At 37.2% G+C, this 27,375-nt stretch overlaps 4 protein-coding genes across 9 annotated transcripts in view; 1 reads left to right on the top strand and 3 right to left on the bottom strand.

Annotated features, from left to right (window-relative positions):
- The first annotated feature begins 221 nt into the window (after positions 1-221).
- LOC149709731 (coiled-coil domain-containing protein 148-like) lies at positions 222-2,390 on the top strand. 2 transcript variants are annotated; one of them, XM_089857718.1, is made up of 7 exons: positions 222-538; positions 613-767; positions 839-1,028; positions 1,097-1,238; positions 1,301-1,507; positions 1,566-1,825; positions 1,891-2,390. In XM_089857718.1, the coding sequence occupies exons 1-7, from the start codon at positions 222-224 to the stop codon at positions 1,979-1,981; spliced, it is 1,362 nt and encodes a 453-aa protein (XP_089713844.1). In that variant the 3' UTR covers positions 1,982-2,390. The 2 variants fall into 2 exon arrangements, with proteins under 2 accessions (XP_089713844.1, XP_089713842.1); XM_089857716.1 differs by having other exon boundaries at positions 1,554-1,825.
- LOC149709730 (tubulin monoglutamylase TTLL4-like) lies at positions 2,343-10,055 on the bottom strand. 4 transcript variants are annotated; one of them, XM_089857708.1, is made up of 17 exons: positions 9,895-10,055; positions 9,228-9,817; positions 9,101-9,156; positions 8,644-8,994; positions 7,529-7,639; positions 7,174-7,451; positions 7,021-7,103; positions 6,832-6,960; positions 6,547-6,768; positions 6,348-6,479; positions 6,235-6,271; positions 6,061-6,155; positions 5,885-5,996; positions 5,607-5,808; positions 5,465-5,538; positions 3,469-3,560; positions 2,343-2,898 (listed from the first exon to the last, which is right to left on the bottom strand). In XM_089857708.1, exons 2-17 carry the CDS (start codon positions 9,632-9,634, stop codon positions 2,730-2,732), a joined length of 2,550 nt encoding a protein of 849 aa, XP_089713834.1. In that variant the 5' UTR covers positions 9,635-9,817; positions 9,895-10,055; the 3' UTR covers positions 2,343-2,729. The 4 variants fall into 4 exon arrangements, with proteins under 4 accessions (XP_089713834.1, XP_089713835.1, XP_089713837.1 ...); XM_089857709.1 differs by having other exon boundaries at positions 8,644-8,802; XM_089857711.1 differs by having other exon boundaries at positions 9,228-9,291; positions 9,895-10,037.
- Positions 10,056-10,208: 153 nt separating this feature from the next.
- Pp2A-29B (Protein phosphatase PP2A regulatory subunit A) lies at positions 10,209-12,480 on the bottom strand. Its single transcript, XM_089857712.1, has one exon. The coding sequence runs from the start codon at positions 12,340-12,342 to the stop codon at positions 10,570-10,572; it is 1,773 nt and encodes a 590-aa protein (XP_089713838.1). The 5' UTR covers positions 12,343-12,480; the 3' UTR covers positions 10,209-10,569.
- Positions 12,481-12,826: 346 nt separating this feature from the next.
- LOC149709726 (dorsal-ventral patterning protein Sog-like) overlaps positions 12,827-27,375 on the bottom strand; it is a 94,170-nt gene continuing 79,621 nt past the window's right edge. For both annotated transcript variants that reach the window (XM_089857703.1, XM_089857702.1), the window contains exons 13-23: positions 23,638-23,797; positions 21,288-21,544; positions 20,941-21,069; positions 20,005-20,190; positions 18,885-18,978; positions 18,270-18,433; positions 18,033-18,141; positions 17,509-17,595; positions 16,291-16,388; positions 15,478-15,586; positions 12,827-15,120 (exon numbers count right to left, since the gene is read on the bottom strand). In XM_089857703.1, coding sequence (XP_089713829.1) covers positions 15,017-15,120; positions 15,478-15,586; positions 16,291-16,388; positions 17,509-17,595; positions 18,033-18,141; positions 18,270-18,433; positions 18,885-18,978; positions 20,005-20,190; positions 20,941-21,069; positions 21,288-21,544; positions 23,638-23,797 — 1,497 coding nt within the window. In that variant the 3' untranslated portion in view covers positions 12,827-15,016. The remainder of the gene's footprint in view (positions 15,121-15,477; positions 15,587-16,290; positions 16,389-17,508; positions 17,596-18,032; positions 18,142-18,269; positions 18,434-18,884; positions 18,979-20,004; positions 20,191-20,940; positions 21,070-21,287; positions 21,545-23,637; positions 23,798-27,375) is intronic.

The following is a 27,375-nucleotide window of genomic DNA, read 5'->3' as shown; positions in this document are numbered from 1 at the left end:
AATACACTTATTTCACGTTTTGAACACTTATTTTAGCACTATATTAGTGTAGAAAAGATTTCACAGGCTGGGTGTGATTTCTCAATGCAAATGCAAATAAATTTCACCATGAATTCATGATTTCACGCTTTAAACTTTATAACACATTGAAGAAAATAAAAAAATACTTTCACTACGCACAAATTAAACACTACTATGCGGGGTGAAACACATTTACAGATATGGCTCACTCGAGAAAAGGGAAAAGAATGCTCGAAGAGCAGAGCAATTACGTCTACCGTTATTGGCACGCTATCGAGATAAAACACAAATCGAGCAATTTACAGAGCCAACATCATTCCATTTGGAAAGAAGAGTACTTTCGTCTTGAGAATTTTCAACAAAAACTCTATCGCGAACTCTGTACTCAGTTTTTGCGCCTAACGAATGATTTCCCTAGTTGTAAACAACTAAACGATTTCCTATGTTACGGCAAAAAACTGGAACTTGACATGTACAGATACGAAACTGAAGTGGTTTACAGTAACTGGGAATTGAGGTTGGGATCACGCAAACAAACAAACAAAAATAAACAAACGAGACTACAAACATTTGAAATTACGATACACGTAGGGATTCTATAAAAAGATGGTTAAACTCACCCGAAACTCAAAGGGTCAATCCAGAGTTGTTGGAAATTCAGTTATTGGTAGCTAGTCAGGAGAATCAAGTGACGCACGATCAATTAAACAACGAGTTTATTTGTTGCGATGAAGAAATTAAAATTAGTAAGATGGCAATCGCGATTAAGTTTAATTTGGGGGCGATAATAATAATAACGCGTCTTTAATTGTTATAGTGAAAAACAATATGGGCTTAATCGAAGACGAGGAAGACGTTTCTTACCATAATGACAAAATAATGCCTTATTTTGAAGAATTAGAATTTCCCGATACTCAAGTTAAAACCGCCTTATTAGAGGTTTTGGAAAACATTAATCAAAAATACATACAGCGACAGAAGGTCATACAGAAAGAGTTTCAGAGATAGTTGAGTTTAAAATTCATAAAATAAAGTTAAGGCAAATATTAGAAAGAAAACCGTCTTTGTTTCGCAGTAAAAACCCTGGATTAGGAGATTACGCTACACCAATCATAAAGCACGTAATTAACTGCTATCCTCCGAGTCTAATTAACAGGAAAATTCTATATATGGATTGTTTGAGGAGAATATTTCCCACAAAGTCCTTAAACGAATTGGTTAGAACGGCAGTTACTGAAATGCAACGAGATAATACACTAACGCGATAATATATGTTTAGGTCATTCAAGAACGATGGATCGAAGCTTGCAGAGTTTACTCGGAACAAAATAAACAATGCATGGAAGATTGGACGAGAGAATTATGGACGTGGTTATTACACAGCGCCGCTACTTGCTCGAAAGAACAACAGTTATTCTTAAAGGAAAAGAAAAACAAGAACGAAGTTGAAAAACAAAAAGCCATTTGCGATGATTTGAAGAAAAAGGTACGGGAAATAATTATAATAAATAAAGTCTATTCATATGTTAAAGGGGAAAATACAGGTTGAAAGATTGCGAGAAGAAAGACGCGTCAAAGTCAAGTTTCTGGACGAAATGGACAAACGAAAGCTGGTCAAGTCTCAGATGAAGGAATTGGAAAAAACTAAGAAAGAGTTGGAACGAAGACAAATGGAGAAACTGGCCCTGAGACATTATTACGAAACAACATTACGAAAAAAGAAGGAAGAGGAAATGGCGGCTTTAGCCGAACTGCAGAATATTAAAAAACAAACTAAGGAACACGAAAGAATAAATATTAAAAGGTTCGTTCGTTCGCGTTAAAATACCTTGAAAAGTAGTTAAAAACTAACAATTATTTTAACGGCAGGATGCAATTTCGTTCCAAAGTTATTAACGAACATAAGAAAACCGTTACGGAGAAATTAATCGAGATAGACGGCCATCAAGAAGAGATTTAAATGAAAATTAAAACCCATTTCGCAATTATATAATTCCTTAATTAAATATTAATCTTAAGATATTATTAGAGTTAGAATATGGACTAGATAGTTTACGTCGTCAAGTGCAAAACCAAAAAGATTTTTCTACACTAATTAGTAATAATTAATTATTATTTACGCGGAAGTCCATTACTTGAAAGTAAAGCAAAAAACAAACAAATTTACTTCAAGTTAATGGCCTTTTGTTTTACGTTAATATTTGCGTAAGATATAACTTATCTTATGAACTTATGATATTTATAATAAAGTCTAAACGTGTTTAAAGTTTAAGTAGAAATTTTTAAAAATTGTTAACTTCCTATAAATTCAAAGACAAATGTTTCAACTTCAATAAAAGATATTATTATTTCTAAACGACTAAAACTAACGATACAGAATTATTATTTTTTTTTTTTTCAATTAACATTATTCTCTAATCCTATTAAACAACGTTTCAACATTTCTTTGATTGGCAGTAAAATTAAATAATTAAATGACAAATAGAATTTTTTAACCCTTTTAACATTTAAAAATACCTTAAAAGATATTAATTTTTTACCCCTTTATATATATAAAAAAACAATTATTATTATAGATAGGCACATTTTAGCATTAATTATTATAATCTAAGTGATTTAATTAACTTTGGTTAAATAATATATATTATAGAGAGCCTTTGAAATTAGAACAGTATTAGTATTAATAAGGTTTAAAAAAAGTTTAACACTTAGCTGGAACTTGCATTAGGGATATCCGAATCAGAGTCGTAGGAATCTGTGCTCGAAGGATGATTAAACTTATGTTTCCTTCTTAATTTGTACGAGTTAGCGAGGATTGAAGTATGACGAGCTTTGTTTAGGACTCGGAACGTTGGTTTTGAGCATGGCTTCGTTACCCTAAGAAAATAATGAAACTACGCTCAAAACTAGCCCCGAATCTTAGCGAAAACACGCTCAAAACGTGCCCCGAACCTCCGCGTAAATACGCTCGAAACTTGCCGGGAATGTCACAGAAAACTCGCTCAAAATGCGTTCCGAATAGCTCAAAACATGCCTTGAATCGCTGCGTATACGCTCGAGACTTACCCCGAATGTCAGCGAAAACTCGCTCAAATGTGTCCCGAGTAGCTCAAAACGTGACCCGAATCGCTCCGTAAATACGCTCGAGACTTACCCCGAATGTTAGCGAAAACTCGCTCAAAATGTGTCCCGAATAGCTCAAAACGTGCCCCGAATCGCTCCGTAAATACGCTCGAGACTTACCCCGAATGTTAGCGAAAACTCGCTCAAAATGTGTCCCGAATAGCTCAAAACGTGCCCCGAATCGCCGCGTAAATACGCTCGAAGCTTACCCCGAATTTCAGAGAAAACTCGCTCAAAATGTGTCCCGAATAGCTCAAAACGTGCCCCGAATCGCCGCGTAAATGCGCTCAAAACATGCCCCTAATTTAAGAGAAAAACATTCACCTGGTTTTTCGAATCTTTTCGTCCTGACAGGGATCTGTTTTTATCTCCTTCTCCGGTTGCTGTTGCGGAATTTCCTCCAAAGATGGTAATACCTAAAACAAAATGAAGGCGTTTAACGAAACGGGTTAAACATTTAAAAAAACAAGCCAGATTGGAAACCTTGGAATGAAATTAACAACGTAAATTAATTTAGCAAAAATTTACAACAAATTAGGCCTAAAAATTAATGCTTATTTCTTCCAACATGCGTTTAAAATTTAAAAATACACAAAAAGTTTCAAAAAAAAAAAAAGATATAAAATTTTCAACCGTCACTAAAAAAATCAATTAGGGTTACAACTTTACAAGCAATTTACCTTAATTGCGTTCAAAATAGAGTCCAAAAAACTATTTAATCTAAATGATTCTCTTAGGGAAAGAAAACAGCTATTTTGTTAACTCTGGTAAAAACTTTGGGATAAGCGCCGCTAAAGTGTTTGTTTTCGAGCCAAGAACTATCTTAGCAACTAAATCTACCTTTTCACGGACTTCATCCTTAAAAGCTCTTGATGCTTTTCTAGCTTCTCTACAAAGGTTTCGCAAAAATAATTGGCCACCACAAAAAAAAAAGAACTCAAAAATAATAATAGTTTTTGAAACTAATTACTTGCGCTAACTATTAATAATGATAAAAAGCCGAAAACATGATTTTTTAATCAAGGAAAACATATGGATGACTAACCACTCAAGGAATTGTCACGGAGAGGGAAATTTTGATTATTTTTTTCTTTTGCTCAAATCTTTTGGAATTGTGTTAGATTTTGAGCTAGTACCTTGGGAATACTTTGAGCTAAATCCGAATAAGTTTTTGAGCTAGTACTTTGGGAATACTTTGAGCTAAATCCGAATAAGTTTTTGAGCTAGTACTTTGGGAATACTTTGAGCTAAATCCGAATAAGTTTTTGAGCTAGTACTTTGGGAATACTTTGAGCTAAATCCGAATATGTTTTTGAGCTATATAATTGGGAATTGAGCTAAATCTGAATAGGTTTTGAGCGAGATCTTTGGGAATACTTTGAGCTAAATCTGAATAGTTTTTTGAGCTATATATTTGGGAATTGAGCTAAATCTGAATAGTTTTTTGAGCTATATATTTGGGAATTGAGCTAAATCGGAATAAGTTTTGAGCTAGATCTTTGGGAATACTTTGAGCTAAATCTGAATCGGTTTTGAGCTAGATCTTTGGGAATACTTTGAGCTAAATCTGAATAGGTTTTGAGCTAGTACTTTGGGAATACTTTGAGCTAAATCTGAATAGGTTTTGAGCTAGTACTTTGGGAATACCTTGAGCTCTTTCCCTGAGTGGTAATCCCATACAACAAGAACATAGATCAGGTAATATTTTAATGGTATCGTTAAAAAAACGAGAAGAGGGTAGTAAAGAAGAAAGAGGGTGATAAAAAGAAGGAGAAAACGTCCATCAAGCTCTGTTAACCATCAAAAAAGCCACCGAAGACGATATTGTATTTAGGGGCGGGGGATTAAGTATTAATTTGGTTCTCTTTTGGTTTTATGTTCACTTACGGGATGCCGTTTCTCTCTTCCACTGAGTAGTCAGTGTTCCAAAGAACTTTGCCACCCGCTAGATTAGAATTTTGGTTATATTATTACAATCAAAAGGGGGCGGGGGTGTGCACAGAGAGACAGGGGTAATTGTACGTTAAGCCTAGTCTAATTTTGTAGACCAACCAAAGTTCGTTCGGGGACGGGAACCAAAAAACAAAAAATGTAAAAAAAAAAAATTTAAAAGTCAAAACAACTTGGCAGTGAGGGCTAAGGTATAGTCTAAAAGCGAGCCGGGTTTTTTTGTCATTCGCGGCAACAGCTGTACTAAGTGTTAGTCTTTTGTCTTTTACCCATAATTATAAATTAAATCCTCAAGTTCTAATTTTAATAGCAATCATCGCAGCGTTTACTAAGTCTAAAAAAAAATAGACCTCAATTTTTGGGCGCTCACCTCTCCTATTGTATTTTTCTTTGGTCCCTTCAAATGAAGTCCTTTTTTACTAAGAGCTTGAAGTCGGGCGATACCTGAAAGTAAACCTAATAAATTAATTTAATTCGATTAAATTTAAACAGCAATCGTTAGTTTTAATTGCCTTCTTCTCTTCTACCGCGATATTTCAATTCCCAAGCCATTTGTAGCGTATTATAATAGCGTTTTACTCTCATTAAAGCGTAATAATGAGTATTTTCGGACGTCGGGAAAGATCTTTTAAATCTCCCGACTCGACCAAATTCATCTTCACCTTGCATTAAATTACGCGTATCATCGGGTGTTAAATCATCTAAAATTGTCATCTGAAACCACGTTATAGATTATAATGATTACGGATGATTAAAATCTGTTAAAGAACACGCAAACAACCAAACAAACCATATCTTCTTCTCCTTGCTCGTACAAATCATGTTTGGCTTTTTCCTCTTCGCTTAACGCGGTGGAATATAGTAAACGATTTAAACATAAACGTCTCGTTTTACCCGAAAGCCTAAAGTAATTAATTAAAATTGATTTAATTGGGGCCCGCAATTAAATTATATAATTAAGTTTACCCCATTTTTTGTAGTAAGGCGAATTGAGTATTGCTACTAATTTTATCAGGAACGTGGAAGCCAACAATATTAAACATATCAGTTACTAATTGACCCTTAATTATAATGAATTAAATAATTAATTAATTAATTAAACTTGAGCGCGTCGTTAAAAGAGAAAAATCGGTTTAATACTTTAACACTGGCATCGAGATGCGAAGAGGAATGTAAACTATATATATATAAAAATATTTAATTTATAAATTTTTAAGTAATAATTAAGTTAATTTAATTAAGGTATTAATCACCTCGGAGATATATTAACTTCTAATAGCCACGGTCTTAAATTGGTATCTAATAAGATATCAAAGCCAAAAAGCTCGAAACAAGTGTATCTACTAGAGACGTTGCTTATTAATTGATTAAACCCGTGTTCGGAGCTGATTTAATAATTAAAACCCAATTAAAACTATTAATTTTAAACGAAAATATCGTTAATTAACGGACCATATGATAGTTTTGACAACAATATCTTCGATAGTCTCCCATAATTTATCAATATTAACGCCTCTACGTGCCAAATAACCCCAAAGAGCTTTTAAAGTCCATTTATGTCCTTCGCAAGAATTCTCGCTTTCATTGGCAGTGTACGTAGCGTTTTTCTTATTAATGCTATAATTCGTTAAGTGCATATAACGATTTTTGATGTTCTTCGAAGAATGAGAATATCTGAAAACGGGTCGGGCCAATTAAATCTAACCGCGAATTACGTTTGAATTAAATTTTTCTTACTGCTCAGATGCGAAACGAACGAGACCATTATCAAAAATGTAAATACGTAATGGATTAAAACTAGAAACTAAAACGTAGATTCGTAAATCAAATTTGGAACCGTTGATGAGATAAGGATTGATGATATACCTATATAATTTTATTAAACAATTATACTTAATCCCGTTAGCTAAAATCTAATTTATTTACTTTTGAACTATCGCGGATTGTTTCTTAGGAACTTGATTCCATTTGTTAATCAAATGTATACCAGTTCCTCTAGCAGAGGCGGGCTAAAAGATTATTTTATTTTAATTAACGTACGGTCCTAATTTGCGCGTTAATTTAATTAATTTAATTTACGGGTTTAACAATCCATAGTTGCGTCGGTAATCCAACATTCTTTTCCCAAGCTTTTCTTAACTGACGTAAATCTTTGGGAAGACAATAAGTCTCGGGAAGAAAATTAAATTCAGCGTCTCCTTTTAAAGCCCGAGCTCGTTTAACGTGATGCAATAAATTATCTTTGCGTCCTAAATTATGACTTCCGGGGAAATGATTGACTTTTTGGTATTCTTTTAGCTCTTGAAATTCTAAGCTCTTCATGTGTTTGCCCCACATGGCTACCCAATCGGTAGTTTCTACCCGTAGTAAAAGATCTCGGTCGTTAATTTAAATTTGAGGATTACGCGCGAAGGTATTAATTTAATTATCTTACTCCTAGTTAAACGATAGCCAGTTCTAACTACGGTTTGTCTTATAATAACGGGTGTAATTGTGCTTAGACGCCAGATTAAGAGTCTACGAATTTCTATTGGCAAAGGAATAACTGCGAAAGTATTAAATTATTTATTTAAATAAAAGATTGTAGATCTTTCGGAACTCTCTTACTGTACAGGGCTCCCAGCGCTTAGTGCACAAAAAATAATAGGTATTATAGGTCTGAAACGCCAAAGTTATAGGATATTTATAGGTTCAAAAATGATCAATTTATATGTTACGTAAATTTTATACGTTTAAAATTACGAATTATTGGAGTTTTACAGGAAGTATATTATATATTCGAGAGTAGAATAGAACTTTTAAACATATTTATGAAATTATGATCCATAGTTCATCAACTTTGGACGAGTAGTTAATAGTGTAGCAACTAAATTATTTACCGTGAAATTTTTATACTTAACTACCTTTCGTTTTTTTAATTATTTTAAATGTCAGGTACTTTAGAATTTGGACTAGCTCAGGGTTACCACGAAATTTTCCCTGACTTTTTCAGATTTTGTCCGACTTTTATTACGATTTTCCCTGACAATGTTTAGGCCCAATTATCATTATAGAGAGCTTTCAGATGGGGATTGTAGTACGTCACACCCTTCCAAGTCGTACCGCTGTTCTGGTAGCCATATTGGTTGGCCTCAGCTTCATTCCCGCTTTAAACCCACCAATATGGCAGCGTAATTATGTCACGAGACTAAGCTCCTCCTCAAACTGAAAGCTCCCTATTCCAAATAACTAAACAATTGAGGTTAAATCGCCTTTTTGAATATTTAACTTAAAACATTTCGGAGCGAACTCCGCGATTTTTGTGTCTGGTGAAACGTGATCTCTCTAAAACGGCGTTTAAAACGTCACCTCCTCAGAAAAATAATCAAAAATTTTGGATTGTTTTTGAACTTTCGTAGTGTTTTTTAACCAAACATATCCAAAATATAGGTATTATAGGAAAAATTTACGAATTATAGGTTTTTATAGGACCATCTCGGAAATTATAGGTACTCTGGGAGCCCTGCTCTTATGAAAACAACCTAACTAATTAAACCAGTTTTAACTAACCTTCTTCATTAGTTTTAAAAAATAGAATAGTGGGCGGAACATCGGTAAAGAGACTAGGTCTAAGAGGAATCACAGGTATTATATTATTGGCTTTATCACGTAGCCGTGGAGGGAAACGAGATTTTGATGTTCGCTTAGGAATCAGATTTGATTCTTCCCCTTGAGATAATTTGCGAGAGAAAATTTTTTCATCGCTAAGGCACAAAGGATTCAAATCTGGTAATGGAAAGTTTAGCGGCTCAGGGGGATTCCAAATAGCTGGGGTTGAGAAAGAAAATGTTCTTTCCATTCTACCAACACCACCACCACCACCACAATCAAGCTGCCCATAGCTTTCTGAAGAATAAGACGCTAAAATAATTCATTAAAAATCCTACTTAATTAATTTCAATCCCCTTTTGATAAGAGTTTTTCGCTAAAGTACGTTGCAATATATTTGGTTTTTATTTCTTTTTACCATTTAAAAAATCATGACCTCTTAATACTTCACTAGGTGGATAATCATCTGAAACCCTACGAGAAAAACTATCTATCGTTTCTATTCCATTTAATTTAATTAAAAAAACTATTAGACTTAAACTTACGTTGACTCCGTTCCTTGAAGAGAACTAGAGTCTACATCTTTATTCCACAGTAAATATTTTTGGTCTAAAGGAACGCGTTCGGGAGTTGAATGAGGAGGTAATTCGTCGTTTAATTCGCTATCTATTAAACACGATGTGCATAGGCAAGTGGGGGATTTGCTTCTAGGAAAGTTTGGAGGTTCTAAGGAACCATTTTTACGTTCACCACCGAGATACTCGTTATAATAAATAGGATTTTCAATAACTAAGGGATACAAGGAATATCTATGGTGGCTCAAGCCGTTCTTGCGAGTAGCCGATTTGTACTGGTAATCTATCAAATGTGGACAACTATCGGTGCGACAATAACACAGATCTTGGTCATTGTAATGACGGAAACCATTAGCTCCGGAAAGACCAAATGGCATGGTGATTGGTTTTTTACGGGTAAAGTTAACGCGTAAAGTCGTAATTTTAATTTATATTTAAAATAAAACCTAGAGAATTAATTAATCTTTTTCTCATTATTTATTTTTATAACACTTTAATGAAAGGTTTAAGAGACAAGAAGAAGAAGAAGAAGAAGAGGTCACCGGGGATTGGGAAGCAGCCTAAAAACAGAAACCGAGGCTTAACGTCGAATAAAAATAGGGATAAACTAGCGTATTAATAAAATTGTTACACTTACATTATAAATTGAGGTATCATGAATTTTATAGACGACTAGACTAATCGAAATAACAACAAAATACTTCACGACTGCACGAGAACGATTGCACCACTCGAACCTTCTTCGAAAGTTTAAATCCACCATTAGACGGGTCACGTGGTGACCGGCCCGGCTCAAGCCTCATTTCCATTGGCTGTTAAATAATTTTCCGCCATGGAGTAATATTTGAGGAGTCAGTTTTTCAAGGAAAGCTCAGAGCCGCTCTCGCGGCCGCTCGTCATTGTTGTTACGATCTATTTCTGCGTTGTTAATTAAAATAAATTAAAAACTCGTTTCAAACACAATTTTTCTTTTAATTGAGAGAAAGCTAAGGGAGTTACACGGTGAAAGTGATAACTACAAAACATTTGTTTTTTTCTACACAGAAGAAAAAGTTTCAAACTTTCTCAATCCGGAGAATTATATCATTTTGTTTTTTTTTAAAAGTCACATTACGAGAGATTGATTAAATGAACTGTTATTTTTAACGCTTTTCTTTTATTAATTTTAATTATTTTGAAGCATACTATGTTTGGAAAAAGAATGGGGGGGAATTCATATTTAAGAGTAACAATCTGATCTTAATCATTAATATTATATTTGCTTCTCCTTCGTATTTTTTTGCGTAACCAATTTATACAAAACTTATTATATTTAACCGGAAAGAGTAGCGAGAGCTTCCGAGGCGAAATATCGCACGTCGATATCAGTATCATTGTTCAGTTTTTCCAAGCAAGGTTTAACTTGGGTGTTGACCGTGTTGGGATCCAGAATGGGGCTGACCCATTGCAGGGTTTTGGCCACGTTGAATCGAACGTTGGCCACGTTGTCATTAGCCAAGCTAACTACGGTGGGCAGCATAACTTTGGAAGTGATATCGGCTCCGCAAGCGTCGGCTAAGACGTTGATACAAAATAAGCAGGTCATGCGGTGCAGATAATTTTGATCCCGAGACATGTTTAACACCTTGGGAATGACTGTGGTGGTGGCCCAATCCGAACCAAATTTCTCGACTAATTTCTTGAGGTTTAAAGTGGCCGCTTCACGAATAGCGAAGACGTGGTCAACCAGCCAGGTCATACATAGGGCGTTTAGCTTCTCATCAAAGAATTCGACTCCTAACTGTCCAGCTAGCAAAGGCATATACTCGATAATAGCCAGGCGAACTCTCCATTTGGTATCTTCCGCTAGCTCGACAATAGCTGGCAAAAGGCTCTGCGATAGCTGCTGGATTCCAATAACTTCATTGACGCAATCCAAGTTGGAAATGATATTAAGTCGTACTTCGGGACATTCGTCCTTCAGTTGGGAAAGGAAGAGCGGCAGAAGATGTTCGATCGTGTTGTGTTTTCCCAAGATTGGAGACAATCCCATGATAACAGAAGCCAGAGCGGATTTGACGTGTTGATTAGGATCAGAGACTAAATCCTTCACGCAGGGTAGAATGCTCGTCATAATAACTTGCTCCTGAATATCAGTGGCCAAATTTTGGCAGAAATCTTTAACCTTGTGAGCCGCGGCCGCTCTCACTTCCGCTTCGCAATCCTTCAGTAGACTTTGGAAAGCGGGAACCAAGACTGTTTTGGTGATTTCAGAGCCAACCGCTTTTTGTAATTCGTTGAACTTGTCCGCAACCATGTACCGTACTCGCCAAGACTTATCCTCGGTGGCTGATCTAAGAGTGGGCATGACCAGTTGTTCAACATCCTCTTGAGGAAGAAGGCTAGCTATGGCCACGCAAGCTTCAACAGCCAGCAATCTAACGGAATCCTGCTCATCTTGAGCCAAATTTGCCCACATGGGGATCAAATCCGTTTTGATGGATTCCAATTCGACAATCTTGGCAAACTCTCCTAGCTTGCTGGCTGCCGCGCGGCGAACCATGGGAGTGTCGTCCTGGCATAAGTTACGAAAATGGTTTCTCAATTCGACTTTCACATTAGCGGTGACTCTCGGGTAACAGACGCTAAAAAGTCCGCAGGCGCTGGTTCTAGAAGTAAACCAGTCTCCCGAAGCCAATCGTTTAAGAAGAGGTACGAAATGTTGTTCTAAATCCGCTGGACTGTGTTGCTGCGATACGTTACGTAGAGACTCGACAGCCTTGTCTCTTACCACAGTTTCTTCAACAGTGGCTAAGCTCTCTAGAGGAGGTAGCAAGCAATGTACGTATTCGGGACCACCTACCAGAGGCGTAAAGCTTCCCAGTTGTTCGGCCAAAGCGAGTAATACCTCATCCTCGTCGTAAATCGTATCTGTCAAGAATGGAATGAGTTCCGACCTTGTTCTCTCGACGCCAAGGGCTAGCGCGATGGTAGACAATTTTTTGATGCTATTTAGGCGTAGCTGTACATCTTCGTTTCTCAATTCGTCGATTAAAACGGCTATAGGATATAGCGAATCGTCCGACGCCGTGTCGCTCGCGGCCATTTGAACCTTATAATAATATTCTTCGAGGCGAAATTGAAATTTGAATGATAAGGAAACGGATAACACTTACACCGCAATTTGGCGATTTTATAATGGCCGACTGGGAAGAATCCAATCCCTGAAAATGGCGCGAAATCGGTACGACGCGCAGGGTGACGGCGCACAAAAATATGACGTAATCAAGCTTCGATTACCCAGGGAGTCTGCTGGGAGTGGGATTACCGTAGAAACGCTTTGTTGAAAATAAAACGCTTTGATTACGGCCTTAATTAGTTTAAGATTGTAATTTTTAACGATAAAAATACGTATCTTTACTGCGGAAATAAAACCACTACATAGTAAAAATTTATTAGAAATTCCACACATTTTAGAAGAGCAGATGGCGGTAAATACATTACCTCAATTCCCGCCTAAATTTGAACCTGAAATGAACACGTGCGTATGTTACGAAAGTACCAATGGGCGTTAAAATAAATAAGCGTAATAGTTTTTCATTTTCTTTTAATGTTACTATAAGCTCATACCGCTGTAGGTGGACATCAAATGCACTACACGTAAATAGCTACACTGTAAACAGCTACATAACGATGTTTGTTGATTTGTTTGTTTTACGTTGTTTTTTTTCACATTGTTTTAAAAACCAAGAATCGACCAAACCACTAAAAAAAAGACAAGTTTTAGCGAATTATTTTCGAAATTCTTGTAAAAGTGTTCGCATCATCCTTTCAAGTTCAGAGTTCTGAAGTTCATTATTTCATTTAAATCACTTTAGTTTCCAAAATCGGGGGCCTAGAGTTTAACATTATTTTCTCTTAACCAATTAGGTTTCTTCGTCTTAAAATTTCTAGTAATTTTCTTCTTTTAATTTTTTTTTATAAATAACTTATCATCATTCTGCAAATAAATTATTTTCTTACGGCAAATATTATACCTTTCGCTAAAAAAAATTGTTTTAGAAACGTGAAATAAAATTTGAACAAAAAAATGTTTTAAAAAACATATATTAAATTAAAACAGAAAAATTTGTCCTAATTTAATATTTTTAAACTCGCAAAATAATTTCTTTTTCTGTAAAATAAAATAAAAAAAAAACGAAAGGCAATTAGATGTCTCAATTAATATTTAAATCCACGAAAAAAAAAACCGTTTGTTTTCTGTATCACAGCTCCTTCATTTGGTACACTTTTTTTTTATTATTATTATTTAATTATTTTTAATCATATTATTTTATGGCACACTTATATTTAAATAACGACCAGTTTTCTGCGAGGGTGTCTATGCGGTCTTTTCTTTCATAATTTTAATACCAGAGGGTGCTAAAAACGTTTGTTTCATTAATACCGAAAATTGTTCAAAATTGTTAATTTTTTTTTTTTCCATAATCGGATTTCGCACCATTTTGATTTCATGATTTCACGCGCACAAATATCATCCAAGCTAGAGCGCGTGCGCGGTTTAAAAAAAAATGGCGGCTTTTTACCGTTCTGTACACAATCTGCCATCTTGAATTAGTTATAGTTTAACGTACCGCTCCGCTAATGGCGCTACGGGCGAACCTAATGTAAAACGTAACTTGTACTGTATACAACTGTTTTCACAAAAATGGCGCGAGTTTGAAGTTTTTTTTTTTTAATTAAAAATTATATACAACCACTAAAAAAGGGTTTGTGGTGGAAGGGGTGGGGGAGGAGGTAAATAAAAATTTTTTAATTTAAACTAAAACAGTATATTTGAGGTAATTCTGGTAAAAATGATTCTAAAAAATAAATTATCAAACCATTTTTAGCATTTGAAGGTGGGTGAGGATGAAATTCCGAGGTGGGGGAATTTAATTTTAATTTATTAAATTAATACGAAACTACGTAGTAGTAGTAAAAAAACATTAAGAGCTAATTGAGAGCTACAAAATGAAACCAATCGCGTCAAAATCGGTTGAAAATTAAGCGAATTACGAACGAAAAGACATGATTATAACATAACGAATGACGTCATCAAAAGTGAATCAGAAAATGATGACGTCATCGAGAAAAATTCTGATATTTCATAAGCTTGTAACTTCGTTAATTATGGACCGATTTTGACGTAGTTTGTCTAGTTTTGTAGCTACAATAAAGATCTATCCAATAGAAACTAGAAAATTTACCTCAGGGATCTAGTAGGTGGGTGGGAGGGAGGGGTCAACATTAAAATGGCTATTTACATTGACGAATAAACAATTATCATAGATTTCTTTTTGTTTCAACTTCAACAGGAGGGGGGGGGGACACGACTTTATCGTCGAGGGGCTGTTCACTTCTTGGCGTAACGCGCTTGCTTTTTTTTCTCGTATCCAGTACAGATAATTTTAGAGTAGTTAGCCCCTCGATTAACTATAGGAGAGGAAGGAGAGAGAATTTTAAAACTGTACAAGTATAGTAATAAAAAAAAAGCGAGGACTGACGTGACGTCACGCCACGCCACGCCCGTCTCAACAACAACAACACCCGTGTCTACCCGCGCGGATTTCATAGTTTTCAACCATTTTGGTCAACGAACTAAAAACACAATCAAAGGAATAATTTTATAAAAATCTTATTTAGTAAGAGTTTTCTCTTTTCTTTCCGTTTTGAATGAAGTCTTTTTTGTTTTATTTGACTGATGCGGATTTTTTTTTAATATTATTAATTTTTAAATTTTATTCCTCGTCGTTTTTGGATTTAATGCGAGTTTGTCTCTCCCTCGATTTCCTCCTCCTCGCCACTCGGCGATCGACGCTTCCGCCACCACTCCGCGTTTCCACTGTTTCCGAAGAAAAAGTCGACAAGTTTTACTTTTAAAAACAAAGACAGACAAAGAGAGAAAGAAAGGAAGAAAAGAGATAGATATAAATCATATAAAACTTTTAAAGGAAGAATTAAATGACTCCGAAAAGATTTGACCAATTAAACTCAATAATAGCTCAATTTGCGCGCGTTTCACTCTCCCTTTACTAGCAGACCATAAGTAACTTATCAACGTTAAGTATGATAACCCAATTTGATATCATTTTCATCAAAACTAGCTTCCGTAGAATCAATCAATCAATCAAACACCCCTCCAAATAGTAATTATAAAGACGAGATAAAAAGTATGCGGGTAAGGTAAGGTAATACGTACAAGGTTGTAGACACCTCTGGCAACATTCTCCATTGGGAGCTTCCGACCTCTGGTCGACGGGACAATTTAATTTTGGACACTTTTTCCTCGCGCAGGACACATTTTTGTTCTTTAAAAAAAAAGAGAGAGAAAAGAGACACACGAGGGAACGGATATTAAAACCTCCGGGCAAAGAAAGAAAGTCTTCAAACTTCAAAGTCTTTCAATTCAGTTTCAAAACGGATGTAATTTTATTTTAACAACAAAAAGCCGAGTAAATCACTAAAATACTAATAGACCCTAAGACAATTCCTTCAAACCAAAAAAGAAGAATAGACCATGGTTTCAAAAGTCAGGCCTATCTGGTACAAAGATCTTACGTACGACCATAAGTTTATAAGCGATATGTTCCTAACATAAGTATGACACTACCTATACTATTCGTAATGCAACTGAGAGACTTACAACTCGAGGTAACTAGTTCGAGAACGACGGAAGCGAGAATTGAAGTCCTACACTCGGTGGTTAAATTTGCATCAGGACCAAGTTACATCTAGTTCCTATTTAGTCTGCATAGACAGCGCCAAAACCAGGCATGCGTCGCTTTACCCTGAATCTATGACCTACCTCACTCACTTCAAAATTACAAGCTCCAGTTTCCAAGTTACCAGTGACAAACGTATAATTAAACATATCTTACGAACTTATGGTATGACTTCAAACATTGTAACCATGCAGTGACTAACTTATGGAATGAACGTATCTTACGAACTTACGGTACGACTTTTAAAACAATTAAACGATGGTAAAAATTTTGTCAATAATGGTACTTACTTTACAATGGCAAATGACGCATCGTATAGAGCCGTGAGGATCTATCGTTGGCGACCAAGAATCATTATTGGCGTAGATTTCTCCTCGAACCTGACATCCTATATACGTAACGAAAACAAAATCCGTGGTCAAATCAAAACAAGAGGATTTGTAGCTAGGAAGAAAGAATTCCAGCCGCCGCCACCACCGTGTTTCTATCCGGGTTTAGCTATTATTTCCCCGGTGTACGTAATTCCCTAAGTTCCCTAACGAAGCCGATTATCGATCCCCGGATTTCGGGAAATGAACGGGCGGAAACGGGAAAGAAATTAAAACAAACCAGGGAAAAGAAGGAAAGGAAGCGGAGAAAAATTTGGAGTTTTAATCTTAGTACAAGAGAGAGAGGGGTAAATCACCCTACGTATAATTCAGCGCTTCGTATCAAGGTGCTAAGTAACTATATTTCATTATAACTCTAACATTAAATTTGAGAAGAAGTTAACCTTGAACGAAGAAACCGTATTATTTTATGGTAAAAGCAAAACTGTTCTCCCTAAATCATTTCTCTAACATAAGCTCATAAGATGTGTTCCATAAGTTTGTTGCTGGTTACCGAGTGTTTGTCACGGAGTGAGTTAGGTAGGTCATAGATTCGAGGTAAAGCGAGGGACGCCTGGTGAGATGCTGCTGTCAAATTTGGGCTTAGTAATGCAGACTAAATAGGAGCTAGATGGAAGTCCTGCAAAATTAACCACCGAGTGTAGGACTTCAATTCTCGAGCTGTGTCTCTAGCATTACGAAGTATGGGTAGTGTCATACTTATGGATGGAACATATCTTATAAACTTACGCTACATTTGTTGAAATTCGCCGGAAGAATTCATTTTGTTCGGGGCGAAAAACAGACTAGGCCTTAGTTTGTTATTTTTGCTTTGTCTCGGATTCTATCGTAATATAAGCCGAGTAGATTTAAAGGATTGAAATTGCTTTCTTCGGTACAGCAGAAGCGGCGCGTCAGCGGCAAACGGGGACCAACCATCCCAATCTCAAATAAAATCCAAATCAAATATCCCGCATTCACGAAACCCTCTTTTTATAAAATATAAACAAGTACCCGAGTTCTAAATCTTATTTACTCGAAAAAAGATAGTAGTTTTAACTCGTAATTCGTATAACTTAGTATAAAGCTTAAAAAGTCTATTCAATTTTTTGGAAACGGAAATACATGATTTTTACTGACCTCCTTCTTGTAAGAGTTTCGCCTTTCTCAGCTCTCGTTCTCTTTCAGATTTTTCAAAATCATCTTCATCGCCTTGCCCCATTTTTCCTGCAAAAATACACGATTTAAATAACAAAGAATTTAGTCTCGAACTCGAAGCAAAGATAATCTTTCCAAAATAGGTCAAAGTAGGCGGAAGAATCTTCAGGGAAATAGGTCAAACATTAGGCCTATAGTGGTTAAGTTACAGAAATAGGTCAAACATTAGGCTTAGTGATCAAGCTATATATCTAACAGAAATAGGTCAAAAGTAGGACTAGTGGTTAAGTTACGGAAATAGGTCAAAAGTAGGCCTATAGTGGTTAAGTTACAGAAATAGGTCAAAAGGTAGGCTTAGTGATCAAGCTATAAATCTAAAAGAAATAGGTCAAACGTTAGGCTTAGTACTTGCACTAAAGACCTCGCAAAAGTAGGCCTACGGGAATAGACCTAAAGTTAGGCTTAGGCATGAATAGACTAATCTAAAATCGGGCAGGCCTACTCACTCGGACAAACTTTGCAACAGTCCATGGGATTAGCCCGAATTGCTTCCTTAACGGGACAGTTAAGTGGCGGACACGTTATCCTTTTGCATTCCACCGTTAAAGATTTCGCCTGCGTTAAAAAATAAGAAAAAAAAACCCCAAACATTTCATTAAAAAGATTTTGTTGGAAAGGGGGGGGGGAGGGGCGATAATTCAATTAAAACGAATCGTAAACAATTATAAGTATTCGATACTTACGTCGCAATTACAAATGGCGCATCGACTGAAACCGAAAGGCGGTATATAAGGATGCCATCTCGATCCGGCCAAATAAAACTTTTTACCATCTTCGAAATAACATCCTAAGGATTTGCCAGAAACCGATGTCGTAGTCGTGTGTGATTGATTTAAAGGTAATTCCTCTGAAAGAGAAAAAATGTATATCTTTAATCCATAAACCTTGAAAACCTTGGAAAGAAAAAAAAAACAAACGAAAAACATTCTTAAATACCCCCACTAACATATTTTGAATTGTAAAAATTGGAACAAGTCCAAAATAATATTAAAATTGTCTCTCAAGGGGAATTTCTTCAGCAAAAAAATAAAAAGGGGGATAACTGTCTAAAACATTTTAGAATGGAATAAAAACCAACGAAGATATGCACGTATTCGATGTTACAAGAAGACAAGAGAGAGAAGAACATTGTCTGAATAGCGGACAAACAGAAAGATCACGGTCTGGAGGGAGAGAGAGACCCGATACGAGGTTCTTATAGGGTTTGTTCTAAGTTGACAGAGAACGTACGTATCCATTCGCGTGGTCCTAAGCTCTATCCCGTTACTGTCTCGCGAAATAAGAAAATTCAAAATTACCTGGACAAGTTTGGCAGCACTCTCCGGCTCGTTGCACGGGATTTAGACATTGAGGAGTTGGACATACCATCGTGTCACAAACGACTTTACCACGCTTCGATGGAAAGAAGGGGAAAAAAAACACAAACGAGAAATAAACATTTATGTTAAAATATTGTAAAATATTTATTTGATACATTTCCAATGAATAAAATCGATACGTAACAAACCCCCCCCCCTCACGCGCAATAATAACTTCGTGACAAGCTCTCACGCAGTAACCAGTGACAAACTTATGGAACATATCTTATGAACAGTCTAAATGCGAACGAATCTTCTTGAAAAGAAAATTGTAAATGACGAATGATGTTGGTGTTGGTGGTGGGCGCGTACTTTTTATTTCTATTTTTGACTAGAAAAGCACTTTGTATCTGTCCGGTAATACGTATACGAGGTTTGTAGAAGGCCAAGAAAAACTACAATAACTTTTATTAATTAACTAGTGGAGCGATAAGCAAAGAGCGGGCACGGGGGCGCGTCAGACGGGATGCGCCTTTCACTCTCTCATTCGAAATATTTGTTTCTTTGGAAGAAATCCAAGAAAAAAGACTTGACGCTCGCTCGGGCCCAAATGCTTTCGCCGCTGAAATATGTTTTCCACAATTTTTCCTCATCCTCCTCTTAATCCCTCGACGCTAACTCTATAGTAGGCCTAGAAGAGATATTTCTTTTTTCTCCTATTTTCTGTTACGTATTTTTGTCTAAGCCCGTTTTCCTTTTTACTCCCCAGACGTTTCTAGTTCCGAATATACCTACATAACCGTATTCAGTGTTTCAGTAGACACACCTAGCTCTAGAGTTTATTGAACTTATAGGTGCCTATAGTACGTAAGGAGAAAGGGGACTGTAACTTCCTGGCAAAAATCACGATAAAAATCACGGTCAGAACTTCTCCTGACTGTCGAAAGTCATTTTCCCTGCGACCAATTTTTACCTTTACGTTTATTTTCAATATTACTACGCGCTAGTACCGAACCAATACGAAATTCCTGGACTCCCTGACACCCATTTTAAAATTCCCCGGACTTTCAAAGCGGAATTAATTTAAATATTTCAAAGGTTAAAATTTTAAAGTACTTACTCGACACGAGCACATCAGGCAAATATCGTTATTCGAAACCCATTGCGAACCATCTACGAAACTTTGTCGATCGTAGTGGCAATCGTAGAGTGGGTCTTCGATTCTGTTGTTGGAAGTAGGGTCACTTGGTCCGTTGTTCTTATCGGGAGTCGACGTCGGTGCTAGACAAGTCACCGGAATAGGAACCTAATGGGACCAAAATAAAAAACAATAAAACAAAAATCCGGGAAAATATGACGTAGGGGTGTAGGAGTTTCCCAAATAAAAACGAAAGCTACTTTTTTTCTTCCTTTTTAGGGGCTCAAGGGTGCCCTGACTCGGAAGCCAAAAGAAAAAAAACCCCTCTTAATATCCTTAATGCGAGTGGAACGATATATCACTACTAAAAAAGACCAGAACCACCGAAATAGGCTTAGCTTTTTCCCAAAGAAATATGAGGTGATTTGTAATAAGGCGATTGGCTGCCATGGCACGCCAAACCAGTATAACTCCGAGCAGCTCAACGTCAAGGGTTCCACCGTGGTAGGCCAGCCTAATATTAAAGAGAGTACCACCGTCAAGTGGACCACTAAAACGCCAAGATTTGACCATTACCCTCGTCGTGCATCTTAACGAACGGGTATCCAAATATTATTTATACTCTCTTTAAAAAAGACAGATATTGCTAAAGCTATTGCCCGGGGCTTTCCATCTCCAAATGAATATTTATTATAAAGACAGAGTGGTTATAACAAGGTTCCTTCGTATTTCTAGAGTAGGCTTAACGTATTTCTGAAGTAGGCTTAATAATATTATTATTATTAGATCAACTAAAGATCACGTTCGGAACTTCTGAGTGAGAGAGAGAGCGCATGTAAGTTGCTTTCTCCCTGAACGCGAGAGTGCAGCGGGTAAAACATTTCTACAGGCGGCGGCGGCGCAAATTGGTGGACTTACATTAACTATTTTGACTTTCAATTCGATACGCTTTCCCTTGGCTGATCTTAAAGAAACTGCTAAAATCACATCTCCGTCTTTCATTTTAGACAACATGACTTCGTCGACGTGTTCCTGAGTGTCTTCGGCCTAATAAACAAAACATAAATAATATAAAGCCCAACCTATTTTGTAAATATTAAAATTCTGTATTAGTTTAATGACTTGAGAAAGAATAAATAAGGCGAAACACCAAATACAAAAATAACTTCAGCCTAAACAATCTTGTTTTCGCGACATAGAGGGACGTACTGACTTGGACAAAAGTCTATAAAGGACGGTACAAAGAAAGGAAAGAGTTGACTCACGTCTTCGCCGTTAAGTCTTTGCAGGACCCTTTGAGCGGGATTGCCGAAAGCGAATCCCGAAGAATCTTCTCTTAATTCCAAAAGATGTCTTTCCCTGTTCTTATCTTCGTTATCGTGATTGGGAGGCGAGTCGACGATGGGCAAACCGGCCACGTAAACGGCGTAATGGACATCGCAGTCTTTGTCCACCGATAACCACGCTTGACCAACCGCCGAAGGAGTCCCGTTGCTTTCGGGTACTAGCGTTAACGGAGAAACTATAGACCGGAAAGACGAAAGAAAGAAAGAAAGAGAGAAAAAACACCTTTCGATTAGTGACCGAGAAACAACTTAGAGTCGCGTTCGCACTTGTTAACTCAAACTCGTCCAAAGAAATCTAGAGAACGAAGTCACTAAATATTTAGCTCCACTGACCACATCCCGAAATAATATCAAATTAAAACTAATCAAACACTTAAATGACAATATAGTCATCGTTAAACAAGCTCTCCGCGGTAATTAATTACTTTAAACCAACCATTATAGTTCCCTAACTTCGTAACCTACCTACCAGATAAAACGGCCGTATAGGAAAGTTACAAGGTAAAGGATTACATTTCAAAGTACATCTCGATAATTAATGTTACAACCCTTGACGCTTTTGGCGCGCGAGAGAGCAATATCAGCTAACGGACCATCCAAGAAACTTTTAATGGTTCAGAGAATAAATTCTAGAAACACTCCCGTATACTCCAGTACAGTCTTAGGTTACTAACTTGGTTGGTGTATACTATTTTCGTATTCTTCCGCGGTACCGATAAGACCCCCCCTGGCATCTAAGAGTTACCGGTAAATGACCGGGGCCCCCAAAGGCCCCATAGGAGTTTGGGGGGAGGGAGAGGGGAAGGTGGGAACTGGGTGATAGAGTCAATCCACCCCTTTTGTTACAGTTACGGGAGGGAGTGAGTGCAAAGCTCCAAAACATTGCACCGCACGATTGTTAGGGGTCGCCTTAAGGCGTTTTCTTTTTGATTAATGTCCAATTCGCGTGGTCAGAATAAATAAATTCTCAAGGTATTCTTCCCGTTAAAAGTCTCACTTTCTCATACACTCAGACCCCTCCCCTTTATCTTATAGGGGGGGGGGTTGATAAGGAAGTGACCGGACCAGCGTTCGGAACTATGTACCGTGTAGAGATCTAACGAGGTGTTTTGTTTGGCGCCGCGCGTCACTTAGTTTAGAAAAACCTCAAGAAACTCGGAAGGGAGTCTTAATTTTTCGTGAGAAACATTCCTAAGGAATCTAAGAACTCGGTGGGAAGGGGAACTCCTGGGACACCTTGCAAATATGATCTATTCAATTCCTTAATTCCTTCCACAGATTTAGCATAATCTAGGCGGTGTTGATAGGCACTCAAGTTTAAGGCCTTTTCAGACGATACAATTTGAGTTGAGTAAACTAGTTTGGTCGTGTGAACAGAAGTTGGTTGTCAAGTTGAATGACCACTAAATTAAAAATTGATGACTGACCAATTTTTGCTGAATCAACTTTTTGACCAATCTATAGTCGAGTCAAAAGTTGTATCGTCTAAAACGGCGTTTAATCAAGCTCAAAAGCTTTAATTTCGCTCCTCAGTCTTTTGAGCCACCAAGGGGGCCTGGCCAAGCGGTGAAAACTAAGTTCTACGTAAAAATACACCACAGTATGACGATTCCGATTTCGGTAAGGACATGGACAAGGAGAAACCGCCGGAAGAAAGAAAACTAAAGATCGTAAATGTAAAGAGTCGGGGAAACGAAAAAGGGTAAATATTAACACTGCATGGAGGCTTTCTTAAAGGAGAGAGTGTCTGGAGATTCGCTTCTCGCCTCCCGCATTTCCATCAACGGCGCGCGTCTTCAACCCTTTACCCTTCATTACATTCTAACACAACCCTTTAGATTGAACAGTTAGAAGCCTCCGCTTCTTCCCGCCTTTTCCAAATACGACTTCGAGAAAGTTTCCTGATGTCGAGAGAGAGAGAGAGAGAAGGACAGAGAGTAGGACATCGGAGAAGAGATGGAAAACTAAACAATGCTTTTAACAACCTTCGAGGAAATAGGCAATTAGGAATTCTAGTTCGCCTTAAGGTGTATATTATTAGAAAGGTACGTAGAAACGGACTTGGAATATTCCGCGTGCCAATTACAAACTCCAATAAATCAGTAAAAATTTAAGCTTCCAATTTAAATTAAATATAAGTGAAAGGGGAGGGGTTAAAGGTCACAATTGCCAAAAATAATAATCTCGATTCGTTTTCTCGAAGAGCGACAAATTGGTCGCAATCCGAGGATAAAGAGGAACAAAAGAGATCAAGGGAAATAAGTCTCACCATTAACGAAAGCGTCCGTGTAGAGTCTTTGTCTTATTCTTCCGCTAAGCCTCGGCCAAGTTGGACCCCTCGGGGTAGACATAGAGACGAATAAGTCACCGCTCAAGAGCATCTCGACTTCTTGCACGTTCTTCGTGCTTTTAGGAAAGAATCCCGTTACCTGCAGCGTATCAAAGAAAAATACCTTCGTTAGCGTCAAGTCATTTTACGACTGAGCGAGATTCGAACGACTTTTCCTTTTCCTTTTTTCGCTTTTCTCGAAAATGTCGTCGTTAAGTGTCGATATAAAACGTTATTCTTGATCATAATTTGAACAAAAGTAGGCCTGTATAAAGGTCATCGGGATTTAATCATGGGCGTCAAGAAAACAAGTTATTTCTTAGAAATCATCAAGAGGTAGAAATTTCCGCACCTCTATACTAAAGTAGATGAGCAGCACTACCTTTCTATTTTGGCCTACCAAAGGTCTGGCACACTGGGGGAGAGGGAAGGGTTAAAACTCATCCCTCGAAAACAATTTAACTCAAAGCAGTTCCTTACTCCCTGCTCAAAGCGTATAAAAAATAGGTCTAAAAAAATAGGCCTTGATTTTCCCATAAACCTAGGCCTATATATACCTTCAAGGTGTGAAAAAAAAACGGATAGGAAAAAGTTTGCGTTATTAAGCCTAAAAGAGATTGATTCCTTTTGGTTCGTGGATAGAAGAAGGAGGAGGAGGATGAGGAAGACGTAGAAGATGAGATAAAAGCATATAGTAAATCCCCAGCTAACATAAGGCCCAGCGCAGACACACACACAGGCACGCAGCTGCCAGGGATCCAAAAGTTGATGCAGTTTTCACTCCATTCTCTTATCACACGTCGCTAAGCCTAATCGAGAACGGGGGGACAATCCCTAAAGGAAAAAGAGGCGTTGTTACACGTTTCGAGAATTAGTCTACTACGTTTCGGACACCTTTCACGGACGGAAAAGTAACTAAGCGCATTTAGTAGACGCTGGCGAGTCGATTCGTTCGTGAAACGCAGCGAAGGAAAACGTGGTGGTTATTTTTAACGCGTTCCCCCATTTATTGTACCTACGGGGACCCCGCACCAGAGCCGAGAGATCGTGCTAGAATCTATTACCAAAGCTCTTTCTGTCTACTACCATAAGAAAATAATAATATCCTAATAAGTTAAACAGAGGTATTTCCATGGGAGCCGCCATTGACTATTGGTACACATGACGCCTCCAAAAATTGGGAAGTATAGCCTTGTAATGAAGTTAACTTATTGGGTTTAATTATAATCTTAGGCTCTACCGTTTTCTTTGTCTATATCTCATCTAAGCGTCTAGCGGCTCTCCCTTAATGCGTTTCTGTTTATATTTCTCGCCTCTTAAAAGAAAACTTATTCTGGAAGATATACATACACCATCCTAAAAAACAACCGGCGTGTTTTAACCTAAACTAACTAAACAAATTATTGTAATTCTATTTCGACAACACTTGTTCAAGAAAGCTCTAATTGTCAAGTATACAATGACAATAAATACTCGACGTGGTCCTAAACCAATCAGGGCTAGAGACAAAACATACTATAGGTACCAATGTTTTGACACGAACCGCGAATTTGAAAGATTGCACATGCAAGATTGAAAGCGGAAATTTCTTTCATGTTCTAATAATTAACATTAATGTACTTAAGTATACGCTAAGCACGACGAATATTGCCTAGAAACCAATTATTTCATCAAAAGAAAGAAAGAAAAAACCAAAATTCAATTTAACAAAACGAAACCCTTTAAAAATCACAAACAGCTGATATCTTCTTATCCGGTTTTACAATATTATTCGAATCTCAGAGAAAAGAAAACCAAAACAAATCAGGAATAAAATAAATTAGGCTTAACCAAGAGAGAGGAGAGAGAGAGAGAGAGAGAGAGAGAGGGGGGGGGAAGAAAAAAAATGAAAGAAAGTCTACAGACTTAAAAAAGTTTAGACGAAAATAAAGAAGAAGGAGAAAGAATGGAATCTTTGGTTGGATGGTTGCACGCTTTAAAATAAAGAGCGATTAGAATAAAGGACTCGTCTGACATTGGCGCTATACCCTACCCTACCCTACGCTACGATCCTCAAGGAGTTCCGGCCAATGGCTAATGGATGAATAATGGTATTAAGTGACGTTTCTCCTTCCCGAAAAGTAGCGGCGAATTGAAAGAAGGGAGAAGGAAAAAAAAGAAAATAACAAAAACTCTTCTAGACAGGGTGTTACACAAAAATGGTGGTCGGACCCAAGTATATTAGGATGGTCTATGGGAAAACAATGATCAACTATGACCAGCCGATTTTGAATGTCCCAGTAAGGGATGCACCCCCTAAAACAAGTTATCACGAACAAGTGTTTGTGTTTTAGGGACGACCCCTGAATTAATTTAGTAATTATTGTCGTTCAGATTCTTAGTAAAATTTAAGGGATCATCCGTAAAATACTCCTGCAATGCTCATAACTTGTTTAGGGTGTCATAGTAGTTACATTAGTAAAACCATCACCCACTGTACTTCCCATCCCATATAGCACCAACGCACCCTTTTTTTCGGAAACACATTCTATATACATATAAGTAAAGTAAAAGATGCCGCCGCTCTCTCCCTAGGAAGATGGAAGATGATGAAGAGGAAACAGAAGGTGAAGTCGACCATCACCAAACGTTTCCCCCCTTCCTCCACTTCCATCCTTTCACATTCTCTATCTCATTTTAAAAATACATCGCGACCGAAAGCAAGCGCGGAGATACGACGAAAGTTAAAACCTTTTCTAGGCCTACAATGAATCATGGTGGCAGGATGAAAGCTTCCATAGAGGTTTTCTCCTTCAGTTTTGGGCCCGCGTATTAAAAAATGGAAGAAAGAATAGAAAAGTAGGTACCAATAGCGAAGAAAGACAAGACGGCCCAAGGGCTCGTAATAGTAGCCATATCGTACGAGTGAATAGCCCCTCTATACCCTACCCTAACGAGTGGATAACCCCTCTATACCTTACCCTAATGAGTGAATAGCGCTATCTTTTTCAATGCTTAAATGATTTACCGTGCATAAAATCAGAGTGAATAGCCCCTCGATTCCCTACTCTAAACAGTGATTAAATTATAACCGTATAAATTTACTTATGCTGTAATTCTAATATTCCGGCGAATCGAAGAACAGATAGTTTTTAGTGATAATCCCCTCGATGAGTTTACAACATAGACTTATGCCGATGCACACTTATCGCATCTTATAAATTTCTAACAAGGACTTATGCCCAGAAACTTTTGAAAGAGAAAGTTTAGTTATAGTGATTACGCAATTTAGTGATTATCCCCTCGAATTACCTTTAGCAATGCTAAAATGATCAAACGCATAACGCTCTTTTAACACTATGTTAGCTCTATCTAAACCCACATATGAATTAACCGCCAAAACGTTCCAGTCAAACATAACATAAATGACGATAGCTACCGAACGAGAACGAAACGGGGAAAATCGTTATCTATTTAATTAGCACATACATAAAAAGAAAATAAATATAAAAACCCCAAACATACAAATTCATAAGTATCCGACCCCACAGATAAAAATTCAAAAGTTTCCGACCCCACAGATTAAGAGGTACCCCACCCCACACCACCCCGACATATTAGAGATAAGAATAAATAATAAAAAACTCAGGGTTTCTATCGAGTCTCTATAGCTCAATGGTAGAATGTCCGTCTTCTGCG

Source organism: Phalangium opilio, unplaced genomic scaffold, assembly GCF_054372755.1.
Source record: "Phalangium opilio isolate 3A_F unplaced genomic scaffold, DU_Popi_V2 ptg000011l_1, whole genome shotgun sequence".
Classification (NCBI taxonomy): Eukaryota; Metazoa; Arthropoda; class Arachnida; order Opiliones; family Phalangiidae; genus Phalangium; species Phalangium opilio.
The sequence above is the reverse complement of the archived record's forward strand: the minus strand, read 5'-3'. Positions and strand labels throughout refer to the sequence as shown.